This window comes from Mastacembelus armatus, chromosome 24, assembly GCF_900324485.2.
Source record: "Mastacembelus armatus chromosome 24, fMasArm1.2, whole genome shotgun sequence".
In the NCBI taxonomy this organism is placed as follows: domain Eukaryota; kingdom Metazoa; phylum Chordata; class Actinopteri; order Synbranchiformes; family Mastacembelidae; genus Mastacembelus; species Mastacembelus armatus.
In genome coordinates, this window is record NC_046656.1 from 8217576 (window position 1) to 8245220 (window position 27645).

The 27645-nt window shown below is 40.6% G+C and overlaps 1 protein-coding gene across 1 annotated transcript in view; it reads right to left on the bottom strand.

The window, feature by feature from the left end:
• Positions 1–27645, bottom strand: part of nrxn3b (neurexin 3b) — a 253183-nt gene that overhangs the window by 174066 nt on the left and 51472 nt on the right. The window contains exons 5-9 of the mRNA XM_026319115.1: positions 23761–24062; positions 22320–22343; positions 20515–20676; positions 9459–9897; positions 5997–6380 (exon numbers count right to left, since the gene is read on the bottom strand). Coding sequence (XP_026174900.1) covers positions 5997–6380; positions 9459–9897; positions 20515–20676; positions 22320–22343; positions 23761–24062 — 1311 coding nt within the window. The remainder of the gene's footprint in view (positions 1–5996; positions 6381–9458; positions 9898–20514; positions 20677–22319; positions 22344–23760; positions 24063–27645) is intronic.

Here is a 27645-nt window from a genome sequence, read left to right on the forward strand (position 1 = left end):
GGCTGTCCAGTTGACCAACATTACCTTGAATTCTTAACATTATTGAAGATTATAAATAAATTTGTCTTAAAATTAAATTGAATGAAACCAAATGAATAAAACAGTTCTACAACAAATGGTAGTTAAAAGTCGTGTCACCTCTCATGAAAACATTAAGGAAGAGAAAGCCAGCGCCATAATGAGTAACGTCAGCACTGATCTGTGGTGGACAGACTTCCAGGCCCAAAGCCATCACTACGCCTCTTTACTGACAGTAGGGAAGACACAGGCACTTACTGTATGTGGGTGGTGGCATCTTGTCAGGGAAAATGCAATATGCATTAGACACAATCCAATCTGTCTCCAATGGATTGGTGTGTGTGTGTTCCAGACCATGTAACACAGTCTCTCTCTGTGTGTGTGTGTGTGTGTGTGTGTATGTTTATGTAGAGGCAGCAGAAATACAGAAAGAGGAGAGTCTCAGTGGGATTGCTTGGTGCTGGGCTGGCACACCAACAGACAAACACACTTCATTACAGCCCTATTTACCTGATTAACTGGGCTACTTTATCAGCTGCACAGTACTCTGCAATGCATGACTGTCAGCGGCACTCCAGCTCCCTAAAAGCTTCCCTCCCGCATCCACACAAACAGATGTGCACAAAGTTTGCAAACACAAAGCTTCACTTACTGACCGACTGTTTGAATGACTAAGTAGCTTCCTGAATCTAGGGCTAAGACGACATTCTCCTTCTCTTGGCAGACTCAGTGCAGACGTCAAATATATCTCCCTGTAGCCTTGAATTAATGTCACCTCTTACAAGTTAGACCCAAATACACCCTGAATAATCTGCTGTACTTGAGCTTTCCTTACGGGGAATAACATTTGGGTAACCTTTTCATGTAATGGAATGTACCAATCAAAAAGGAACTGAGCCCTGAGCTGCCTCCCAAAGACAAAGGAGAGGACAAAGCCCACCTTGAAACATTATCATTACAGCAGAGTAATGATTTCCTTTCTCTTTTGATTTCTGTGAATCTGACTGCAGGCTATTTGAGAAGAAAAACCATTTTTCAGCATTACTTTTTAACATACTACAGCGAACTACACCGGCACGCCTGAATCAACCCAATTAGACATATCACATGCAGATGGAGCGCTAAGTTACAAAAATAACCTTTTCACACTTCAGCAAATGATTAAAGCTGGCATAGCAGAAGACAATAAACTGAAGTTACAAAAATAAAGAAATAACATGCCACAGTTATCATTCTAAGGGCAAAATACATGTGCACTGAGTTGTATTTTAAGCAAGCAGCTTCTTTTTTCTCTTCGCCATGTGTGTCTGTTGGGGCCGCACCGAGCCAAGCTGCCCTATTTGAATTCAGATCACAGGCAGAGAAGCTTTTGGCAGGGCTACGCTCCCAGTCACAACCCAGACGAGAGGGGTCTATCAGGGCCAGGGCCCCAGTATCACACACCTGCATGGGGCATTGGCACTGCCTGGCTGGTACGAACACACACACACAGACACACACACACACACACACACTCACTCACTCACGCTCAAGCACTGGGAGTCATAAAAAAGGCATTACTCATCATGTGAATGGATACAAACTTATACAGTGTGCAAAAAGAAACATATGGTCACACAGAAAAGAGAGAACAATGATATTCATATTTTTTTACAGTGTACAGGCACAGTGGCTGGACCCCATGCTGACTCTACATCTGTTTTTGTGATACCATGGCAGACCTCTGATCACAGGTGCTGTCGTGTCTCATGGGCTGGGTTAAAGAAGACATGGCAAACAGGGAGCATTTGTATGTGTGTGTGCGTGTGTGTGTGTGTGTGTGTGTGTGCGTGTGTGTGTGCGTGTGCGTGTGTGTGCGTGTGTCAAAGAGGAGGGAAGGGGGCAAACAGAAAATGTAGAAAGCAAAAGAGAAAGGGATTTGAAGACAGAATGAAAAAGACATAGACATAGACTAAAAGAAAAACAAGAGCTAAGAGACAGAAATCATTTGTATACCAAACCTAGCACAGATACCAGGTACAAAACAGAGCAGACAGTAGCATGTTGTCTGCTTGTTGTCGCCTGGTACGATCTTTGATCTTAGAATAAAATATCTGTCAAGTTGCATTTTCATTCTAATAAACAGAGCGAGGAAATTGTTAGCTTTTTAGCTCCCAATGGAAAAGAAGAAATTACACAGTGCTATGTGCTCTGTTCAACACAGATTTAATGAAATTACTGTGAGAGTATCATTTCTGATGATTCCATTATTTGAGATGCCAAAATATCATCAGTACTAAATATGTTGAAACTACCTCATTGTGGTCTGGGTTTTCTACATTTCATTAACAATGTTACATGGAGGTATTTTTATTATCCACCGTAAAACACAATTACACAGAGCAACATGCACAGCACGCTCTCTACAGACGAGCAATGCAGTGGCACCAAGATGATGTTAAGCCTTGACAGAACACAGCAAAACGAAGTGGGACCAAAATAAGCCAATGAGGTAGGACTAATGTGTGGCACATTCATTTAGCACAGATTCAAAATGATGGCTAACTAGGATAGTCATACAGTAAGATAACATTTAAAGTGCTCTGACATCCAGTGTTTGGTGAAAAAAAAAAGAATATTGGTTTTATTTGAAAAGTGCGGAGCTTATGGTTTACTAAAGAAAGACAGAGGATTTTACACACAACACTAAATCTGGCTGCAAGATAGCGAGAGTGCAATGGAAAATAGACGGTACACACCAAGAGCACAACTGGGATTTTAAAAATGCTGAGGTCATTATTCCAAGTCCCCCCTTTTCTAACATAGTAATGTAGTATTAGCTGTACCAGTGTAACAATTTCATTAGAGGAGAAATGTCGATATTCCGGTTTTGCTCACGTATGAAGGTCTTTGTTTTCAGGAGTTTACAGACAGAACTGCTAATTCAATGTGACAAATATTTCCAAAAGCCACCAAAGGAAATCCATATGAATTAAATAATATCACTGAAATTGCAGACTGATGTCAACAAGCTGTTTCAAACAAAGACAGACGAAAGAGCTTAAGCAGAAAGTCACCAGCAAAGGCCAATCATTGTCATGTAAATGTATAACCTCTCTTATGCTCCGCAGGAGAGCACTGATCTCTATCATTTCCCCCCTTGTCTCATCATACAAGCACAATTCTTTGTTGTTCCATATAGAGTGCTTGAGATCAATAGCTAGTGCCATGTGTGAATACATCTCAGTGGTTGTTTGATATTGTCACCAGGGAGCTCCAGGGGCTCCTTAAAAGCATTGAGGAGAAGAAAAATAAACTAGTCTACCAGCATGACTAACACAATCCATTCGTTCCAAAGTGTTGCACATCCAGTGTGAAATAAAGCAAATGCCACACCGTTTCAAGCCCAATATTTCAAAGCAAAGCCACTTCTTCATCACAAGAGCTACTGTTCTCGATACAAAACAGAAATTAGATTCAAAAGTATTTAGCTGTGAACTGTAATGTGAATTTAGAAGCAATTAGACTTGTATAAATTTATTTAGCGAACACGCAGACCTTGTGCTACAGTATTTATAGATGTTTGCTTCGCGGTTTTATCAGACTGTGACCACACATGTACAGATTGCAGATCAGGGTCTGGAAGAAGTGCGATACGTTTGAGTCTGCAGGCAGAAAAAAGGGATTGCTCAATTTACTGGTGAACTCTTATTTACAACTGAAGAAACTGGCCCTAATAAAGCTGTGTACTTATTGTACCAGCAAGGCTGACTTCACAAAGAAAGGTGCAGCAAAGAAGGAGCAACAAATCAAAGTTCTCAATTTGTTGCTCAGTCATGTTTCTTTAGCTGGGGCCAAGCTCTGAGAAGTGATTGAAAAAAATTGGATCGCTGACACAAGCCGCCCGAGATGAGATTCCTCTGTGGGGTGGCTGGCGTCACTCTACGTGAGAAAGTGAGCAGATCAGCAAACTGAGGGGCCGGTGGTTATTGAGCTGATGCGCCAATAACCACCAGGAGCTCCAGCTGCCGTGGTTCAGGCTATTCATGTCTGACCACGCAGCAGACTCAGAATGCACCGAAAGGATTACTCCCAGGAAGAGCTGGAGGAAGATAAAAGTGGGAAATAACATCTAAGGTGTTTTGTCCAACTACAGTAACCCAACCTCAGTAAGTGTCGAGAAAGGGATAGAATAGATGATCGAAGACAAGGACCAAAGGAAAAGTCTGATGGTGGGCAAGGTTTCAATAAACAAAGCTCAAGTCTTGTACATAACAGACATTCAACTGTATATGGTAAAATTTTAACTTAGTCTAAAGGATTTTTTTAGGCATATCAATAGTCACTATACCTACATCTGTCTAACATCTTTATGCCACACCTTCAATTTGTAACGTGGTTTCATAACCCTCATGATATAATTCAGGTTCCTAAACTCTGGAAAGCTTCACCAGAGCCACAAACAACATAATACACTGGTTTTCAGTGTCTGCATGACGAGTAAACCAAACTGAAGTGTAAAATCAGTGAAGTGCTCCTTTAAAGCAACTGATTCATGATTGAAATAGTTGCAGATTCATTTTCTCTTCAACTTATCAGCTCCAATTTGCAACTACCTCAGTTGGTACCATCATACCAGGAGGCATTTACAACTGACTAGGAGAGATTCAGACTTGTTTCAGATCTGAGAGAGTAAAATCCAGAAGGCATGAACATGATAACAGAACCAGCAGAATCAGCACATTTCACCACACCTTGAGTCTTACTGTGCAACTGCTGAACAGACTGAAACTTTGTTCTACTGCTCCAAAAATGGAGGGCAGCCTGGCAGTCCCCTGGGTTATCACTCAGCAGCAACGGCACATAGTGAATGCAGAGATACAACCATTCAGAGGATGATGTGTGGGAGAGAGTGGAAAAGGACAGGAGGAGAAAAGAAGTGAGGGCATCTGTTTAGAATGTTTAGGTGTGTGACTAAATGTGGGTGGGTGTTTCTTTGCCACTGCACTGCTTCCATCACAGCTGCCGTTTTACATTTTTGCGCACTCACATTCAGCATCTGCTGAAACTTTAGCTCTTTCACAACAAGACAGGAAATGTTTCACTTCTTTACCTTTACTGCAGGTTACTGTTTTTGATTGTATTGTCCATACAGTGGTATATGAGACAGGTTTGGTTCAGTGTGAAGTAATATTCTCATTTGGCTTTCTTTAATCATTAACAACACATTATCATCCCACTGGCCTCCAGTGGTCACACTCACTGCTGGTTGTAACAACCTGCTCTCCAGACACTCATTATTTCTCCTACAAGTACATTTCTTTACACCCCTCAAGCTCTCAGGAAAAGCACTTAAACCCTGAAAACCGCCGCAAAATCGTGAAAAAGTCCAGAACAATCTGAACAATAGCCTGATAGCGTGCTATCCCAAAGCTTCGACTCTCCCTATCTTCATCGTCTCATAAAAACGTAATGCGTCCGAGCTCTTAAAACCCAGACAAGGACAGCCCATTTCACCAGTAGAGAGAAGGTCAATTTCACTCCAGTACTGGCACCGGCAAAAAAAAAGGCTTTGCTTTTCCAAAGCCACTTGGCAGAAAAGTTAAATCCTATTAAATCTTTTAGCAAAGCTTCCTTAAATGTTGTGAATTAAGTGTCCCAAGTCACACACTGCATGTCCGATAACGCAGAGCACTGTCCACTTTCTTAGAAAAGCTATTGTTAGCAGAAAGTGGCTACATTGCTGCCTCCTTATAAACTCACTTATGTCAGCTTCATGCTATTTCATACTATTTCATATCTGTGTCTTGTAACCTACACAAATATATTGTTAAATAATACAGTCCCACTCCATAAGCATGAGCACAGCTGCTGTACCCTGTAAAGTCTCCTTTTTCTGGCAAATTATTATGCCTTCTGACAAACCTAATAAGATTTAAAAACACATCACTGAGAGAAAACCCACTGAGCACACCAAGAGTAATGACTTCAGATCTCACCTCTCTCACAGGTACTATCCCAGAAGCCAGTCCCGGTACAGTCACAGATGAAGCGGTTCCATCCTTCCTTACATGCCCCGTTGTTCTTGCAGGGGTTGCTGTCGCACTGTTTGCCAGTCACTTTAGTACACGAAGACTTGATGCCGGTGACATTCTGGGACTGAGCTATCTGCCGGATGTCCTTGCTGCGTCCATCAATGAACAGGTCCCTCACACAGCCCACATAGCCGTAGTTGAGCATAGCAGTCCAGAGCTCAGTAGGGAGCACCAAACCCACTCGGTTATCAGGCAGGCCACCAAGATAAAGGTCCCCCTCCAGGTCCAAAATCTCATTTTCCCCACTGGCTGTGAAAGGAGTCCGACGGCTGTTTATTGAGATGATGCCTGCAGGAAGCAAAATCTATTATTAATTACTGGTCAAATACTACAGTGCAGTAATGTACTTGTCAAATTGTCATGTAATCTATTCCTATAATGTGTGTTTAAAAACAGCCAGTGAAATGAGATAATGTCACATGTTTCTGGGTGAGTTTTTTTTTAAAATGAGGTGTCATGTTGTACTAGCTAAGTGATCTGCCATATTTTGCTCGCTGCCAGAAAACAGCACTTGTGTCTGCTGAATGCCTGAAATAACTCCACTGACGGCCCTGTACTTGTTCAAAGTCAAAGTAATGACAGTGGTATAAATTATGTTATTTGGTATTTTAGTAACCAGAGGAAGTGGGGGAGGGCAGATAACGCCGAGGAGCACAAGGAAAGAAAATACAACACAACACGCCCATGTCTGTGCTAAGGTGTAATCAGAGTTAGTGGAGGTACAAACCTACTGACAAAAATTGCACTGACCACTGACTTTGTAACATTATTTTCTAAGGAACTCTATTTGGGTCACAAAATTACACAGGGGTAGGAAAAACATCAGTCTGGGAAAATAATAAGCTTGCATCCCACAAAATAACCACTTCACTAGCACAAGGTCACAGTGTATGCACTGCATCAGTAGACAAAACCTCAGTACCAGTAACAAACATGTTTACAGTGTGTGTTCCCTTAGACAATTTAATTTTTTTCTATTTTTTAACATATTTTTATCCATAATAAAACCCTGAATACCAAATGCATGAAGACAATGCTGATTTGCTAAAAGTCTGTGATAATATAAGCCAAATAAGACACTCACAGCTCTCTGACAACAGATTTTTTCCTTTATATTCCAAACAGATACAATCTTCCACAAGAGAAGATTGCATTAGCTATCACCAGTTCATATTGCGTATTTTATTTTCTATATGTATCACACATTTGTTGGCTAAATCTAATTCAGAGACAAAAGGAGCACAAAAAAATATTTTAAACTTTGTTTAAAGGTTAAAACTGTCAAGTGTTATGTTTAAATTGACTGTGAATCCCAAAATGTTTGACAAATCACTGGTTTGCTTTGCTGTTTTTTTTTTTACATCTGTGAACATGGAAATAGGTTTATAATTCAAATCATTAAAATGTTTTAATTGCATCAGACTTTTCACCTGTATGGTGGCCTAGTATTTACAGATTTGACCTATTAACATAAACTGCTTCAAAAAATTAATTAAGGGGAACACTTCATCATCCCAGTAGTACACCACGTCAGTTAGATCTGTCTATTTAGGAAGCCCAAGTGATTGTGATTCAGTTTCAGCTGCTTTGGTGCAAATGAAAGTGACAACAGGTGCAATGGAGAGGCTAAAAAGCAAGACAACCCGCCAAAAAGAACAGCGCACTGTGTTCTCACATTACATTCTTCTTGCAGCCAGACAGAGAGATCCATTGACGACAAGAAATTTAATTCACTTGCAACTGCTATTAACATTTCACTCAAGCCACAAGTGTGATTATGTATATTCTTAACCATCCCTCAGTCTGGTGCCCATATATCTGTCTCATTCCTCCTTTTCCCTGTGAAAATCCTACTTTCTACTCCGCTATCACACTGGGGCCTGTGCGGTGATTAATCAAAGCAGCGAGCTCTGACACACAGCTAAATTGGCTGTTCCAACCTGATATATAACACAGGCTGCAGCACCCACTAACACCCGAGTCCTCTGGAGGATCCCACCTAATGCAGAGGTTGTGTTGGGTTTGAAGCTCAAGGCAACAGAAGTTTTCACTATCATAATCTTACATTAATACTTAGTTATACTCTGTATAACATAAATTTAAGAAAGCAAAGGGAAACAGACTCAGTAGCTATGAAGAGAGAGGTAAGACTTTCATATTGGCAATAAATCTTTGCTGAAATTGTTGAAGTTTCGTCATCCTGCCACTGTGACGCTGGAGAAAGCTGAGATGAACAGCTACATGATTTCAACTTTTCTTCTCACGTCTGATGCAGTTCCATTGTGGCATCTGATATGGGTCTACAGTACAGTAACTACTCTTTTATTTTTTATTTCCATAAATGTAAGCAATTTCAGTACCTTTAAACCAGTTGCATCATTACTAATATTGTAAAATAATGGAAAGATATGGTCTTGCAAACCAAGCAATTGCAAAGTGCAAGGACATGAGTGAAATGTAATGATTGTGAGAATTATTTATTTTCTAATTCTATTTCCGAAAGAATAGATGGTGCTTTTAAAAGTAAACTATATGCAACACTAAGAGTCTACAACCATGTAATAAGGCATGTTAGACACAGCAGTGCTTTGAGCTACAGTGAACATTAAGTAAACTAAGGTTTAATGTGCAATAAAGCAAGATTTAGCAGGTGTAATGTTTACTATGTTGACCATGTTTGTTAAACATGTTGGCATGCTATCATTTACTAAGTAGCATGGTGGTGGTGCTAGTGGAAAGATCAGGGAATCACCAACATCTGTAGGATTAATTCTCTGTGGACCATAAATATCTGTACAACAATTCATGACAATCTGTGAAATAGTTATTGAGCTATTTAGTTTGAACCAAACTTTTAAAGTGACAATCCAACATTCTAACCTTAAATCAAAATATAAAATATTTATTGGTTTTGCAGCTTTCTAGTGTAAATGAAATACCTTTGGTTTTAATTGCTCTTGATCTAAATTACCACTCTTGGCCATTTGAAAACAGCACTTTGAGCTCTAATAGTGTGGGGCAATAAGGATGGGCATTAACATTGACCTTGACATTTTAAAGACTAAAAAATAGCTAAACAGTGTGGGAATATAAGGTTCCCATTTAAAACAATAAATGGAGACACAGTCACTAAGAATTAATTTATAAGCTGTGTCTCTATAGTGATACTGTAGAAAAGAAGTCATTCTTCACTCACTAGTTTAGGATCTATTGCACAGTAGCATATCTTTATTACTCATGGTGTGATTACTTTGTTCTGTAGCAGGCTTAAAGTAGGTAACTGCAGAAAATCTACTGTTTCTGTCACTGACTACTCCCAAATGAGAATGTGGTTTTCCCTTCCTTCCCTTTCCTCTCCATCCTTACCTGATCGCCCATCCCTCTGGATGTCCACATGGTGCCAGGCTCCGTCATTGACCTTAGCCTGTGTGGCCTTGACCTTGATAGTGCCGGAGCCCATGTCCAATAGCAGGTACAGCCCTCCATCCAGAAGCTCCACCGCGAAGAAATCCACCTTGTTGTTCTTCTGGCCTTTCGCATCCCGTCGGTCCTGGGGCTTACCGTGGGTGAAGAGTATCAGCCCATTGGGTTCAGAGGTGCGGAAGTCAAAGGAGATGGAGCCCACACGTTTGGTGTTCCATTTTGGCAAGGCCAGGAAGGATTCAGGGGTCTCAAAATTGATGGGGTCAAGGGTGGGAACATTTTCGCATTTGAAAACCACATCACCCTGGAGTTTCATCTTGGGGTCCACTATGCGGGCAAGGCGTGACAGCTCCAGGCGAATATCGTTATTCTTGTATACCACCTGGGGAAGAAAATACAAGCGTTGGAGCATTACCATATACACAACACACAGATATCAATACGTGAAAGTGTAAAAAATGGGGCGGTTGAAAAATATTTATTTCTAACTTAATGAACAACACACTATTGCAAATTGTAATATTATGGCATCATACTCTCATATTACATATTGTGGAGTTGAGGACAGCTGAATCGATAAAACTAATATCTTGGAAGGTGTGTGTGGCCCAGTTTGTTTCTCAGTCATTTTCTATTTCAACTGCAATTTGTCTACAATGAAAAGGAGATTGTACTCACATCTCTGACTGTATTTTCATTTGACTGAACACCTGCCAACTGAGTGAAGTGTCAGAAGCCAGAGTTAAATTATTAGTGAGTCATTCTTTGTTATATTGAAAAAGAGCAGGTTTCAAAAACCCCATGAGAGCGTTAGTGACCCCTCGAGAATATTCCCAATATCATACCCATTTACCCACAATAAATGTACCCCAGCCCCATAACCTATAAAAGTAGAAAGCAGCACCACATTATAGTCAAATACAAAATACCTCAGAAAAGGAGAATAAAATATTGTCATTTGGAATCCACTGAAGTGGAAAATTAATGTTTTTTCTCCCCTGCCCCACCCTTTCTGGATAGGAAGAGAGGCCTTTTCTGGTATATAGGGCAGTGTGTGTACAGAAAAGGCAACACTTTTAGAGGGAGCACAGCTGTCAGCAAACAGATTTTACTGCTGTGGGATTACTGATAATCCTGGAAGATTTGACAGTAAATCAACACAGGTGACCCCACTGCTGAGGAGGACTGACGAGAGGGGTGAGGGAAGAGAGGAAAAAGCCAGGGGGAGAGACAGATGAGCTGGTGGGAATAAGGAGAGAAGAATGGAAGGAAAGAAACACGGGAAAGAAAAATATATCAGGAAGCAAAAAGAGAGGAAAAAGTGGGAGAGATCTCAAAGATTAAATGCTGTAAGGCTGTAAGGCTGGCATGTACCACTGGATTTTACATATGTTTCCATGTTTGTATGTACGTGTACGTCCGTGTACCAACACAGCAATGTAGCAGTTAATGCCGCTAACGACCACAGTTAATCTCTTGAACATGACACAATAAAATACTTACCACATACTTTGTCAAGCGCTTAATCTACGGGTAATGCTCCACATAATACTAATTAAATTAGTTTAATTTCAAATACAGGGGAGCTAGGCCACCTGTAACCCAGAACATCATTAAACATATATATATATATATATATGTTTAATTATATATATATATATATATATATATATATATATATGACTGTATGAACAGAAAGCTACACTGCAGGGCTAATAAGTTTGAGTATGTGTATAAATATGTATGTTAACAATTTGCAATTTTAATTAAAAGAAATGGATAACTTAACAAAAGTCAGTATTGCACAATACTGGTAAAGTACAGAGTACAGCTCACCATTAACTTCAGGGGCCTGTGCTCAGTCTTTTGCTGGAAAGTTGCTCTGAATGCACTCAAAACATGGAGAATTAATGTAGATTCATAAATGTAAAGTTGATTTTCTGGAGCAGAGGCTTTAGACTTCGGTTAATGAGAAACTTGAAGTTCAGATGTCTTACCATCTGTTAAAACTGAACTAAAGGTCTTTTCATGGCATTTGGTGATATTTTCAACATATTGAAGGTTCCACAGGATGGATCTGACAGGTTTCCTGGCAAGAGCTCTTAGGAATTGAAAGCCCTTACATGAAATTCAGTGTTACATACAGGTTTCTAAGTAAGGTACCACAGTAAAGGCAGCTTGTTTACTGTCACCTACAACCCAGATTTGTCTAAAAATGTCAGCGAACAGAGAAAAACATGCCTTATGCCCAAGGCGATGTTGCCATATTCAGCCAACACTGAAATTTTGAGTTTACTATCACAAAAGACAAATACATGCAAAACAACTGAGAAGCAGGGACTGGAGAATATTCAGTATTTTTGTTTGAGAAAACTCCTTATCCAAATAATCTATGAATAATTTTCTGAAGATGGACAAAGGGATTCATCAGCTAATCTTTTCAGCTCTACAAGGCCATGTCCCATAATAAATCCAGTTAGGAAAAGCTATCATAATGCTGCCTCAGTGTTTGACTATGACAGGCATGCCTATGACTCATGGCCTGAGGGATCACTTCTGTTTGCTCTTTGTGTTTGCATGTGATTATCAGCTAACCTCCAGATTTGTGAGAAAATGTAGGCATGGTGTACAGTAGCTGTCTGATTATTATAAATCATCAGCAGCAACATTTAGAGTCAAAGCTAAAATTGTCAAAGTCACTGCACATCTGAAATGATGAAAAGCACCAAATGAAAAACAAAGCTCGCTCTCAGGGGTGATTTCAAAATGATATTCCACAGGAATGTGGCAGCTGTCCTGTCCCTCAAATTCCTTCCAGGTTTAATGACTATTACTGACCTCACCAAAACACTGATGCTTTTATGTGATTTTTTTCTGAAGCCAAATACCTTGCATTCCACATTCAGCAAGCTTTTACACTGCTCTTGGGCAAGAGAAGAAACAGAATATTACATAAAGAGAGAAAAAGAGAAGAAAAAGATGCTTTAATGCTGCTCGTTTACAATGGGGAACTTTTTAAAAGAATAATAAAGCTCTGTGATTCCCTTAATACATTCCGGGTATTCATCAGAGCTGCAACAGACTGTTCTAATACCCGACTCATAAAACACCTTCCTCTCTCTATCTCAGTTTTCTTGAGAGCTCAAAGTCTTCAAAAACCTTCCCAAGTTGTATTTTTCTGCAATGTTTTTTTGCGAATCTGTCTGTTTTGGGATTGTGATTTGTCTGTTTTGCTGCAGCTAGATCAATAAGGTAATCAAAATTATGTTATAAAAGAGGAACCGACTGCTGTTGTTATATATACCTCATCTTTTCCTTTGTTATGGCTGTGTCTTGCTACGCTATCCTTTGCTCTATCAACAGCCTTATGGGGCACATTCATAATGCACGCACAGGGGACTGTAACGACTCCATAAAGCTGAAATCCTCCATCTCTGCTCCAGGATGGTGTATTGATCGGGCCTCTGGTAAGGCTACAAGGAGCAGAGCAAGGGAAGGGCAGGTGGGTGTAAGTGCAGGATATGTGTGCACGCATAGACACACACACACACTCACACACTCATGCACTCACACACTCACACACACACACAGTCACCTCCCTAATCTACTTCAGATCAGTGCTGGAGTCCTCTTGGCCCTGGCCACAGCTGCTGATGTAGCCCCAGTGTTAATGAAGAAGCAGGCTAATTGGACAGGAGTAGAGTAAAGATAAACTCACACATGGAAATAAGTTCAGCTGCATGTACAAATACAACGATGCAACTACAAGGACAGAAACACGTACAACACACAGCGTATTTCCTAATGATAGATCAGTGTAAATGTAACTGCATGAGTGAGAGAACTGATGAAACAGATGGAATATTCAATTATTTGGTTCTTCAAATACTCTGAATCAATATGAACCTAATTACCACATTATAATTGTTGGGATATAAAGGTGCATTAATAGGTAAATCACAAAAAATACATTTTCCTACTAGTATATATTTGATAATGGAATGCTTCTGGGCAGCATGGTGGCTGAGTGGTTAGCACTAGCAAGAAGGTCCTGGGTTCGCAACCTGGCCTTTCTGTGTGGTTTGCATGTTCTCCCTGTGCTTGTGTGGGTTTTCTCCAGGTACTCTGGTTTCCTCCCACAGTCCAAAAACATGTATGTCAGGTTGATTGGTGACTCTAAATTGCCCATAGGAGTGAGTGTGAGTGTGTGAGGTTGTTTGTCTCTATGTGGCCCTGTGATGGACTGGTGACCTGTCCAGGGTGGACCCCTGCCTTTCACTCAAAGACAGCTGGGATAGGCTCCAGCTGATCCCTGGGACCCTGGTTAAGGAATAAGCAGGTATAGAAAATGGATGGATGGAATGTTTCTTAAAAAAAAGAAATAATTAAAATACAGAGAAACTTGGCCTTGCCAAACTGTTTGCTGTTTACTGTTTAATTTGGGGGCAGTTGTGGCCTACTGGATAGGGGGTCGGACTTCAATACCACGATTGAGGTGAGACACCGGACCCCCAACTGCTCCCCGGGCACCGCAACACTGGCTGCCCACTGCTGTGTGTGTGCACTTTGGGTGGTAATGGAATTTCCCCATTGTGGGAATAACTTATCGGGAACAACATTCTGCTGAAAATAGTGAAAATAATTCATAACAGTCTGTGGACAACCCAAAGTAACCACAGCATTGTTTAAGAAAAAAGATAAGACTGTAAGAACTGAAGGGGATAGTTTAAATTTTATCATGGCAATTGAAAACAAAACTATCACTGGATATCACCAGAGGCAAGTAGGGGAAGGTTTTGTGATTTGGCTGAAATGACCCTTAGTGTGGCAAAATGCAGGGAACACTACTCAAGTCAGTAGTGTTCCCTGCAGCAGACAGCTCCCAGGGTGCCACATGAGGTCATTCCTAAACCACTCAACTGTGTCACAGAATCCTACAGACCTGTATGCTCAGTAATAAATAACAATTCTCCTCCACTTTAAGTCTAGTGTCCAGGGTTTTAACTGGCTCGGAACTTGGTATTTAAGCCTTTCTCTGCTGTGCTGTAGCTGTGATGCTAAATCTAAAAGTAGCGGAGCCAGGGTTTACATCAAAACTTGCGCATGGTCCTGGTTCAAATATCTAAGCAAACCTCAAATCGCTACTATATTAACTAGTAAAAATGGTAGCAAGACAATGTGTAGACCTTCTGATCATCACTTCTACTTCATTCATCAATGACTTCTACTGTTTGCTTGATATATGATGGGTGCTGGTAGCATTACCTTGAGATGCTTTGTTTTGAGCTAAGCTAACCTCTTCCATCATACAGCTGTCATCTGGTAATGTAGTCTTTCATCCTTTAAATGATTAAAGCATTGCAGGACTGCACATTTTGGTTCGTATCATGGTCTGGATGGGCTAATTTTGAATGCGTTTCTTTGATCTCAGACTCTTTTTTAAAGCAGACCTTGATCTGCTGCACAGTCTAGAATGGGATTACTCCTCACATACTGTGCAATAACATCTTTGCTTTATATATTTTCTTTATTGTGCTATTTGTTTTAGGCACCTAAGTATTTTCAGTTATAATTTATGCACTATATGAATTAACTAGAGACTAAACAACAGGAAAGGTTTATTCTTAACCTCTTTTCTTGATAGCCTTTCATTTAAACAGCACTTCCATTTTAAAGAGCTGACTGTAAAATGTTAACACTAGTAACATCACTGTGACGTGAATCAGCATGATCAATCAAAGAAAGTGGATAAGCATACGTCCCCAAAAGTTGAACTGTACCTTTAAAGCCAACAAACTCAGCAGGTTTCAGGTTTTTGTCGAATCAATTGTATAATTAAGTCACCATTTTGTGGTGGGAAAATTAGCTTTATCTCAGTATCTTTTTAATTTCCTCTAAAATGTGAAGTGTGAGATCATCTCATCCCAAGTACGACAGCAGTGTCATACTGCGAGGTGCTGCTGGCACAGAGGCAGCACTGAAGTCATGAGCAAGGTGAAGTAATGGTTTAAAAAAAGGAAAGATTAGGAGTTATCTCCATTTTTAGGTGTACTCTTTCAAATGAATGACTTACAAATAGCTCATTTTGCTGTAAATCAGTGTAAATGTGCTAGCGTAATGTAGAATATACAGCGTGTTCCAGCACATTTATTTTTGTAATATTACATGAGTTATCCAGAATTTAGGATATTAATTTGTGCATTAGGTGTCACCGTAAGGCCAAACCTGTACACAAACAGTGTTTACCAGCTTCACAGTTTAGCCTATACGGGTGAAGGTGAAAGTTGAAGACATTCTATTAAAGTCTGAGTTTTGTACCCATCCATCACTGCTGGCCTCTGAAGGGACATTAGAAAAAGTAAAATAATTAAAACGACAGGGTGACATTTGCATTTGTATCAGAGGGGTAAGCAAGTCCTGCTTGTGACTAACACAAAACAGATGATGACAATGTTCCTCTCAAATGCCAAATATTGGTCTTTTGCCCTGTCTCTGCTTCTTCTCACTTACTCATCATGCTCTTGATTGCCATGCCTATCAGTGTTGATCTGTTTCTGTCTCCCACCTGCCGACATTCATCTCACCTGCACCTGTTTGGTTCTGTGTTCTGTCAGTCCCTTTGTTTTAATGCTTAACGCCTTCTACCTTCAAATGCTTCACTGCATGTTAATCATCGTCTTCTCCCCATTCTTCCACCCCCTGCATGATTTCCTCCACCCTTGAATGGTGATGGCAGCAAACACCCCAGCTGCCCACACAGTGTGATACACGTTGCCACTATACAGTTCCAGTACAGCCATGGGTGCCCTGTGGTGCCGGAAGTATGTGGGGGTTTCATGACATGAGAGTTGAAGTGAGGGCCGAGGGGCTGTTGCAAAAAAAAAAAAAAAAAAAAAAAAAAGAACACTGACTGAATGGCACTGCAAACAATAGGCTGACCGCAGAGGGAGCCAGGCGGCTGCCCACTGCCCTCTTGGTCACGTGACATGCCGCAGCCCACACACTGTCAAAACACAAGTGTGGGTGGGGCATGCGTGTGCATCGTGTATGGATGACATCCCATGTAGCCAACGGGGGCAGATGAGTGCAGTGGAGGCTGAATGAGAGAGAGGCAGTGATGGCAGCATGCAGCACCTCTTTGTTGTCAGACAGAAGAGACAGAGCAGTATTCTCTCAGTGAAGCAATGCATGCCTCCATCAGCCTTTTCATTAGCTCTAAGTGATGCACTTTTGGTGTTTTATCAGCATCTGAAGCACTCTAGCCAGACATTGCATCCAGGGATGCACACACACACACACACACACACACACACACACACACAGTCAGACAGAAACACTAACACATTCTGATTCAAGCACCTGAATCAGTCCAACATTATCTGGGGATATTGAATCCAAAGGAAGAGGTGAAGGGGCAGGAAGGAATAAATATGGTGTAGGAGAACAAGAGAGACACAGAGAAACAAAGAGATGATGTATAGGGAGTCAATGTAGGTGTCAGTGTGTATGCAATTTTACACATTCAGTCTATGAAAAACTATAAAACACACAATTTGGGCCTGAATGTGCACTCAAAGAGATCACTATGGCCAATTCTGAGCAGTTGCCATGATCCTGGGCTGCAGATGGCATCGTTGTTGCTTAATGGAGCAGCTTTCCTGCTGTGTGGGCAGCTACTTTCCGACAAAAAGCTATGATAGACCAACAGTATACTACCTGCCTACCATCATATAGGAGGCAGAAAAGGCAGCTAATCAATGTTTTCGCTAATATGCTCACTTTAACACTGTACTAAAGAAAGGCTAACCTTTAAAACTGCACTGGGTCTGTCACATTTGCCCACACTGGAGGATGAGCAAGGAGGCTCAGGTGAAGATTTCTTTAGACACTGTGTGGGCATTTGCTGCATCACAATGTGCCTCAATGTACAGAAGAGCAACGATATTACCTATCCAAACAGCTTATTCACCCAACTACTTAGCATGGACTAAATATATCACTATATCTACAGTATAACAAATACAATCCTAAAGTCACTGATTTACTAAGATACATACTGCTGCAACTACTTAGTTCAGGAAACTACAGACGAACAACAGAAATATATCCCCATCACTTGAACACAGTGGCCCTAGGAACAGATTAAGGCAGACTAGAACAGAACTGAGAAACCCAATTACTGTGATGCCGCAGATGTGGTTAGAGGACATATAAAGCTATATACAACTAGCATGCATGACTGCGGTACTGGTCCAGCTGCTTATTTATGATTCATGCTTTGTGCAGAACTGACTACCATAGCTGTCGAGAACTGCAAATCAACAAATCTGCCCATGACACAGAAGCACAATAATGGATACAGAAGTGGCCTGAAATACAAGGAAGAATGTTGTAGTTGTATGTTGTAGTTATTTTTGCTCATTCCAGGTGGACCATTAATATATTTGTTTAGCTCTAATTCTTTTATGATTCTTTGTTATCCTTTCTGTTCTCAGTTTGGACAAACTGATCATCAGAGACTGAAAGCATTAACAAAACCTATCTTGTGTCAGTGGTTTGAGTGAAGTCAAAGCTCTGGATATTTTAACTATTTATTCATGTATTCATGAATAATATTCATTCATTCATGTATCTGTATGTGGAAGAGAAAGAAGCAGTGTCACTGCAGCTTGAAGATGGATTAGGGCTGAATTACTCAATGTGGTAATGAATGTAGGAACAGTAGCCTGAGCCAGTCAGCTGAAACATAAAACAATTCAGACAAGGTGACTTTCTCTTAGCCGTCACCCAAACATGACTACTTGTGTGTGTGTGTGTGTGTGTGTGTGTGTGGGTGTTTATGTGTGTCAGTGCATGTGCGCACCCTTAAAACAGGATGAAGTAAGAGGGTGCGCGGTGGTTCGATGGAAACTAGCTTGGCTAAATGAAAGGCATGTTGGAAGATTGCTCGACCGGGGTTGGCAGCACATCACTAGACTTCACTGACTTGTCAGACTGGAGACGGCTGTGATGCAAGTAAAAAAACAGCCAAGAGGAGAGGATGGAGCAGGGCCAGCTTGAGACCTGGTTGCATATTAATGTCCCTATAATAAACCTTTAAATAGTAGGAAGCCTTTTGAGATGTCAAGAAATCTTATTTTGAAAAAAATGAATTTCTGTAGCTATATTCGCATCAGTTAAAACAAGTAAAAATAAAAATTCTGATCTATTTAGAAGAAAGCGATCTCTTTCAAAAAGTGTAACTGGTAAAACTACAAATTAGACACATGCTAATACATTTCACTGTTCAATACATTGTTTTGTTCATTAAATAAGATAAAACAGGTGGTTATAGGGAAAATATGTATAATGGAGATGTCGATTCAACTCTTTTTAAAAATGTCAACTCATTTATGTTCTTTTCTTACTATCAAAACCTTTAAACTTCAAATGATCACTTGAACTAATTTAAAGAATCTTTTACTTGAAACTCTACAGTATTTCTTTGCTGAGCTGCAGTAGAAGGGTACCAACACAAAGGCCGTGTATCTTCCTGTCACAAACTCCACGAGCAGTTATACTGTGTTATACTGTTTTAGACAAAATGGCTTCAAACATATTTAATGAAGTAGTAATTATATATCACTTGTGTGGTTGTGTGCTGCAATCATTGATAAACATGAAGCATTTCTTTGACTGACATCTGATCTTCTGCAGTATGACGTTATGGAGGATTAATTAATTATCAGATTTCTCATCTGTCTGTTGTTGGGACAAAAGTAACACAACATTAGTCGCCACCTGTGCGTCAGACACAGGCCTAAATTAAATCCTTACATCTTACGGCTGTAACCGCTTCGACTACATAACATTGCAGCTAATTACTGCGATTCATGCCAGGACTGTTTGCCTGTGCCTGCTTGTCTTGGTTGCCGGGGCTGTTTATTCTGGCCCGCTATGAAATGACTTTCTGTTAGAGCAGAAGAGCTGCATTGCCATTTCACCAAACATAACAGACTCTCCCATAAAAACAAACTATTGCAATCATCTACGGTACATTATTCTGTTCATTTCACCCGAACAGGCCTTTCATTTAATGCTGTTGAGGACTGTGACAACAATATGAAAATTAACTTAACATAGGCACAAGGTAGAGAGGACCATGTATGTGTTGAACTACATAAGCTGCCAAAACCATTCACCAAATTTTTTAAAATAGCAAGGTAAAAATCACCTATAAGGAAAATGTGTGCTGTAGCATAGAGACATATAAAAGCAGAGCTCCAAACTGCAGTCCCTGCACAAAGACACAAACATAAAGACATAATGCTGTTCCTGCAACTGCTACTAAACTGAAAAAATCAATGCAGACTATTTTACAGCTCTGAAGAGCCACCAGTCCTCCCTTTATTATAATTACTTTCTGCAGAATAAGTAATGGTGAACAAAATGTAAATAACAGGGCACTTAATATATTTTTGGCTGTTCTCAGAAGCTCAAAGAGCCAGCAAATACATTACAAATGACCCAAAACAACAACACTTTCCTGCATTTCATCACAAGCAAATATTTCTTTCAGATTGCTGCCCACTGGGAGGCGTTTTTAGCGGCACACTCAAGCTGATGCTGCAAATTACATGTGACAGAAGCAATTTTGGGATATTTTCTCACACACAAACTGCAGTAAGTGTTATGAATTAGATTAAGCAAGGAAATATTGAAAGTCTGATACTTCCTCTGCCAGCTCAGCAGCTTTAATTGATAATCTAATTTTATTTTCTTCCCTTCTCCTTTCCTTCCAGGAAAGTATACAGACGATTTTTTTATGTCCATATCTAAAACAGCTGCTTGGAGTAAATACTAGGAGTGAGATCAGTTACATGGGTGTGTCCTGAAGCACTGAAAAACTTGCAAATGCAGCTTTAATATTTGGAGTGACGAACCTGAAGACTACACTACTTGAAATGTCATACCAGTCATGCACCCATTCTCTATCTGTATTCAGGTGAGTCCTTCTTACCTCTCTGAGGCAGCCCATGAAATTGTTGCTAACCGGAGATCCGGGCAGGTCTGCCGTGCTGGGGCTCCCACCAACATAGAAGAAATCATCAGAGCCCAGCATGGTGTAGTCTTCCTGGGTGTAGCCAGTGGTGGTGAGGATCCCATCAACGGAGATAGTCACCTGTTGAAGGTGAAAACACATAGCCAAAGCCAACCCATTACACTCTGGTATTTGAGGAAGTGCTGTGTATACAACACACCTCCTTCCTTGGTCTGCATTCGAAATAAGGTATTTGAACTTTTCTTTGGTTTCCACACTGTAGGTTGGTTTGTCATTTAACCTTTTATTTCAGAATGGTTTAGTACCTTGGAGCGATTGTTTTGGATCGGACAGCATTTGGATCTTGTTAATGGAAATTTTGCCATAGGATTCACAGGACAGGTAAAGAAAATATGGCAGAGGCATATTTTCTTTATCTTTGATGGGGGGTAAGAGAATGGATCCTACATTTGGTTCAGAAACTTCAGGTTGGGGGAGGGTTAGTACAATGTTCAAACCAAGGACAAATTGATTACACTTGTCTTAGGTTTCGGGATTTATCTGGTTACTGCAGACACACATGTATACAGTACACACGTTCAGTACCTAAACCCACACACAGGCATACAGACGTGCGCACGCACGTCTACACTCGTGCACACACTTATTCTCACAGTTGCACATTCTCTCCTCTCTTGCACACGTCTACATCTATATATCCACGCACATGCAAAACAAAGGGAGGCTTTTCACACCACACCAATGTGCAAACCAAGGTCATCACTGTTAGAAGGCAAATTAAACACACTTAATTGGAAATGAAAGGGAATAAGTGGATCAATGTTGCCATACAAAGCTGGTACAGGCCACACTGGGTGCAGTGGTTCATGCACAATCAAAAGCCCATATTCAAGCACACTCTCAGAATAGCTAATGCTGATCTCTGATCAGGGTTAGCTCAGGTATGACAGTTATTTTTTGTTAAGTCACTGGACCAGACCGATAATCCTAGATCAGTAAGCTTATTCTCAGAAATGTTATGCATATGGGCCTAGTGGTGAGGGTGATCAGGGTTAGCCAAAACACACAAACATCACTTTCACCAGCATGCTACAAAAACACACAGGGACGGCAGAGTGAGTGATAGTAGGAAGGTGAGTAAGTGGATTAGAGTGTTAGTGGTTATTTTGGGTGAGGTTGGATGAGTTTGGGAGGTGAGAGATCAATGAGGTGTGGGCATGCCATGCGCCATAGTGAGTTGGAAACAACTGTCAGAGCTCCCGCAATGAAAGTTAAGGGTTGCCATTTTTGGTGGTTTCTCTCGTTTAGGGCTCGGTGTCGAGGTCACCATCTTTGGGATTGTGGTAAGCTTCTGTCAGTTCTTGACGACAGTCCTCACAAAAAATGGGGACTTTTTGTGTGAAAAAATAAAAGAAAAAGTTGCCCTGAAAAAGGCAAAGAAGTCAATTTTTTTAGTTGTTGGAAATCTGCAGTAATGTGGAAGAAACAAGGAGAAAAAAAGTAAAAGCCAAAGTGAAAAAAAAAAAACAGGATGGGGGATTGTGGGGTAAAGAAGGAGGTTGTTGGCAGGTCAGGGAGGAAATTGAGAAGAAGCGAAGAAAGAATTGCCTGGTAATACAAACCCATCTCCTCATTTTTTGATAAGAGTGTCTAGGATGGAACTTAAAGAGAACGAATAAAAGAAGAGAGGGGGAGGGGACACACGGCAAACCCAAAAAAAAGACAATAAGAATGATATCTACCAGACAATGTAGTTTGTTTACCATAGCGTGTCCAATGCCTGATTGCTTTCCAGAAAAAGGGGAAGAAAGGAAATCAAAAGAATAGTGAACAAAAAAGGTTGTTAATAAGGATGGACAGAAAGCAAAAACCAAAAGCAACGATGAAGAATTAGGATGTTAGTTAGTACATTAGTTGGTCAGTTATTGGTTAGTAGTAAAAAATGGACTTTTATCATGGATGAGTTAGTGTTGTGGTAAATAAACACTACATGATTTGTCAGAGATTTGCTGCATTCTTGCCATCCTAGCCAAATTTTCTACATCGAACAAACAAACAGAAGTCCTGTAATATGTGGGACTTTCAGATAGAAATTTGTGTAGGATGGCTGAAATCCCAACAAAACCTGTAGTGTTTTTTTCACCCGCAATCTAAAAGAGTGTGCCTTTTAAAGAGGAAAGAAAATGACAGTGGAAGAAAGACAGATCTGTAGAAAGAAAGAAGAAAACAGGCAAGCAGCCTTTGCTCTTAGCTTCTAACCCCCTAAACTGTGTGTTATCCTGTTGGGATTTTCAGCTACAGCTGTTTACTAACCTGTGGGGCCAAAGCTCACTGTCAGGGAGGGTCAGGAAATCGGCACTTACTTGTTGTGCTGTTCTGAGAGCAACACTAAGTGCTGTCTCACCTAGCAGACAAACTAAAGGTCAACCAAGACAATGAACAACTCCACATTTTGCAGCTACTGTTACCTCTGTACAGAACCTAGGTATTGTTATTTTGTCTATTTCTACAGCACAACACTGATCAATAGCAGCTCCCCTTAATAGCAATACTAAGCTGTTTTAAATAACATTAAGAATATGGTAAACAAATTCTGCTTAAGCACGACAGATGCATATCTTTGATAGCAATGTATCGCTGTCTAGGAAGCACTGTGATCATCTGAGCCATCAATACTGCATTAATGGATGGCTCAAATGCTCCCTGCTTGGCTTTAAAGTGAAAGTCTATATTGTACATAAGCATGACAACAGTTTTCAAAAGCAAGGAGATAATGACAGTGCCTGACAGAAATGTCATCAAAAAGACTGATCAGATTCCTTTAATTGGAAGGCTCACCAAACTTAAGTTCAACATGTCGATTAACAGGAGAGAAGAAATACCTAACATACTGGTACCTGGATTAAGCTGTCAATCACATGCAAAAGAACTGCTTTCAACCTATTCAATTAGTAGAACAAAACTTAAACAATGAAATTCAATGGAAAAGAATTCCATGTAAGTATAAAGACAACTGAAAAATTATGACATCTAGTTCATGTTTCTGAACCGTGGCGATGGAATGACAACCAATCAGAACAAGGTGACATTCTTAACGCCAGCTCTTTCTCAAAAGCTCTTGGAAGCAGCTAATCTACAGCAAAAAAAGAAAAAAAAAAATCCACCTGTCTCCAAATTCTGTCCATCACTGCTACCCCAGATTACCTGTCTCAGGTTGCGTGTCACTTTGATATCGTGCCAGGCGTTGTCATTGAATTTTCCATTGACTGGCTCGACGATGGCCTCAAAGGCCCCAGAACCCAGATTGATGACAAGAGACACGGCCCCGTCTTTTAGTGCCAGATTAACATAGTCTGCGGATTTCCCTGTGTGAAGGAGGAGGCCGTTGCGTTGCCAGGTCTTGAAGGACAGCGTGATTTCATCGCTGCTGCTCTGGATGGGATTCTGCGACAGGTCGTAGCAGAAGTACTCTGAACCGCGGAAGGTGGCCACATTCTCTTCCCGTACTGAAATGACAAAAAGATAAAACCGAAACATCACCGGCTGCTGAAAGCCATGAGGCAATCCATTTTCAGCACATTTAGCAATTACTGTCTTTTTCAAAGTAGCTTTTCCTCGTGGGTTTTGTGCAGCATGACAGGTACAGTCAAACTGGTACCACATTCATTCACACATTTATTGTAGAATATTTAAAACATAAAAAAAAGGAACATCTGGGGTGATCCCTGCATCAATCACAGTAAATATCAGTATACTACCACAGTATACTGCAGAGAAGATTACATCACACAAAACACACTCTCTCACACACACAATGCACTGCTCACCATAATTACAGCCATGATAATCCCATCTTTGAGTTCAGGTCATAAAATCCTATCCATATGACCGTGGCTTTATGTTTCGCACACAGCCTCCAGACAGACAGACTACTTATGATGGAACACTATTCCCTGCTAATGGTGCACATAAATCAAACTTAGCTCGATTTTACAGTTTTCTACCACTCTGTTGTTGCAAAATGACTTCCTGCACCCATTTTTTTTTTGAATGACACAGAGAGTAAGGTGAAACACCTTAAGACACAATGTTTTCAGGGCTCAGGGACGAATGGAAAGAACAAGAGAGAAAAAATGCTTGGCTGTGGGAAACTGAAGATTCTACAAGAAAGTAGGAGAAGGTCAGGGGAAGTTTCCTTATGATCTGTGATGAAATAATTACAGGTTCTCTTACTACTTAGCTTGACACACACTGCTCAGATGGCGTGACCCTATCAGAGAGTCAGACTCACTGTCAGTTTTGTGCTACGGCACCACTGACTCAAGAGTACGACTCGAAGATGTTCTTGGAGGAGGACAACACCTTTCAAAAACTGCAGCCTTCAGAAAAAGCCCTGCAAACATGCCAAACAGCAAACTGCTGTGACACTTGGTAGCTGTAACTATGTCATTACCTGCCAACAATACCATTTTCAATGTGTCATTTTATTTCCTCTGTGTCCTGTATTTTCTTGTGTATACTCACAGAGAAGTCATAAGGGCCATGAGTAAAAGCCACAGCGGGGAGACAGAAGAGAGAGATTAGAAAGAGAGAGAGACAGCATAAGGGCTGCAGGCTGTTAAGCTTCAGTTTGTTGTTTCGAATCAGGCTATATGTAAACATGACTGAGCTGTGAAGCTGGAAGAAAGTGACAGAAGGAGAAAAAATTAGAAAACTGAAAGAGAAACAAAAGGAAAGTGGAGTGGGGATGTGGGATGATGGGGTGCTGCTTCCGGATATGGAGAAATTCTCCCTTTGGCATCGAATTCTTGTCTCTGCGCAACACAGAGACAAGAGGAAATAGTATGGGAGGCAACAAAGGCCCTGTGAAAGCTCTTATCCATGTGCCAGGGGAATAAATAGAAACCCATTATTACCACTGTGACACTGCAACACATAGAGGCTGCAGAATATACACTACAGAATCAAAAGCATCTCCATCTATACTGATTTCATACATCTAATCTAAGAAACCGCAAAGTCTTTCCACTGCATAGAGAAACATATAGACCATATATCCATGAGGTTGTTTTTTGCATGATCGTCCAGAAAATCAAACCCTAAATAATACTGTTTTTTGATAAAATACTGATTTATAGATCCACTGTTTGGATTATATAATGATGTTAGTCTCACATTGGCTGCATTTTTACATCTGGATTTGCATAGACCAAAACCCTCTGGGGTCCCCAAACCAACATCTTTGAAAAAGTTGGCACAGTAACTATGCTCGGTATGAAGTGTAGACACTGGTGGGCCCTCAGTCACATTTTGCCTGGAGGCCCCTTGCATACGCCTGATGGCAAGTGACAGGCAAATATTGATAAAAGGCCGACTGCCTTTGCTGACTTATAAAATTAATCCTTTACTTTTTTTACATGCTGTATTCCATGTTGTATTTTTGAAGCCATTGAAATCTTCTCATTGAACAAAGTGACAGACTTGTGATTTTAAAAAAACCTTATGATTTCAAAGAACACCACAAAAGAAAGGCCCTTTGCGTCTATGTTAAAACTTTCTTTTTAGTCGTGCAGCCTTTAGATCCAGACACCTGATCACGTCTACTCTCACGTGACTACAAGGTACGCAGAAAGGTTATTGTCATGGCAACACCCCAGCATGCTCTAATTAATCTCAGGACTGCTGCTCAAATTGCAAGAAAAGCAAACATAATTCAAAGAGACTCTTGATCACAATATTATCAAAGCTACAAAGAGCAAATGAAACCATTAGTGGCTGTTTACTAGTCCTAGATGTGGGTATGTTAGAGTAAATGAGCAGTAACCTACTGAGTAGGACTAATGGTTTCTTGTGAGTCACACTAGCAGCAGAGCCATTCAAATTTAGCACAGACATTGATGGGTCCCAGAGGATAGATCACGTTGGCCTTGCACCTTTTAGAGCTAAAACCCATCTGGTCTTGTTGATCAATAAATTGCTTTATGTTGATGGGAGAATACACAGCAGTCAGTGTTACTCTTTCCTACATAACCTGCCATATCCAGTGTTATAGCTAATAATGATCATATAGTATAATGTGCCACAAATACACCATAGCTACCAGCCTATGGTGTGTTTGTTTCTCCATTTGTGCCTTAATTACAATGATGCAATTACAAAGTTGCTGTGGAGCTGGAAAGGCTATCAATATAACATTGTTGCTATGAATAATAGAGAGAGCAAATTGATATAATGTAATATTTGTGCACCTCAGCAATATTAAACCTGTGGTAAGTGTATACGGATCCATAAAAAACAGGGGAAATGTATTGCCTGTTGAGACATGTTCTGCACAGATCTGGGGCTTTCATATCGATCATATAGCAGGGTCATTTTCCCTTATTTTCACCATAGTCATCAATATTCCATTTGCGTGCTGCCTGGCCCATGCACAGGGGGCTGAGGTTCGATTTCAAAATCCACTGGAAGCAATTAGCTCCTTCATTACCATCTCCCATTCTCTTCCGCTCCCTCTCACAGTACACACCCATGCCGCCTGAGCTCGCCCTCCAGTCTTACCCCAAGGACCTTTAAGCAGGGAGTGCCGTCCCCTTACAGAGCTCTGGTCCACATCCCTTCAACTTCCTTAAGATCCCCACAAGAAATGAAACTTTGCCCAGTCAGTGTGAGAGGCAAAATACTTAAAACATGGAAAGGGATGTATCATTATTCTATTATAAGTTTAATAATACAGTTAGAAACAGGAGGCATTGTGATTATTGCGGAAAAATACTGACTCTAGCTGGCGATGCTGCAGATGTAAGGCTGCGGCTCACGGCACAACGACGTTGGCTGAGCAACTAGCAATGGTGCTAGTCCTAAGGAGTCTTTCCTCTGGTGAAGAAAACTCAACGTCTGCTGACATCCAACATATCAAATGCATGTTTGCAGTATATTAGTACATAAACAAGCCTGAAGTTGCAGACCTGAACATAGAAAGCCAAGTTGTGCTCTTAGCTATTGTTGTTTGCATTACACCCTCAGGAACTAAAGTCATTCAAGGTTGCGGTGCCATCCCACACAACACATTTAACAAAATCCATGCTTCTT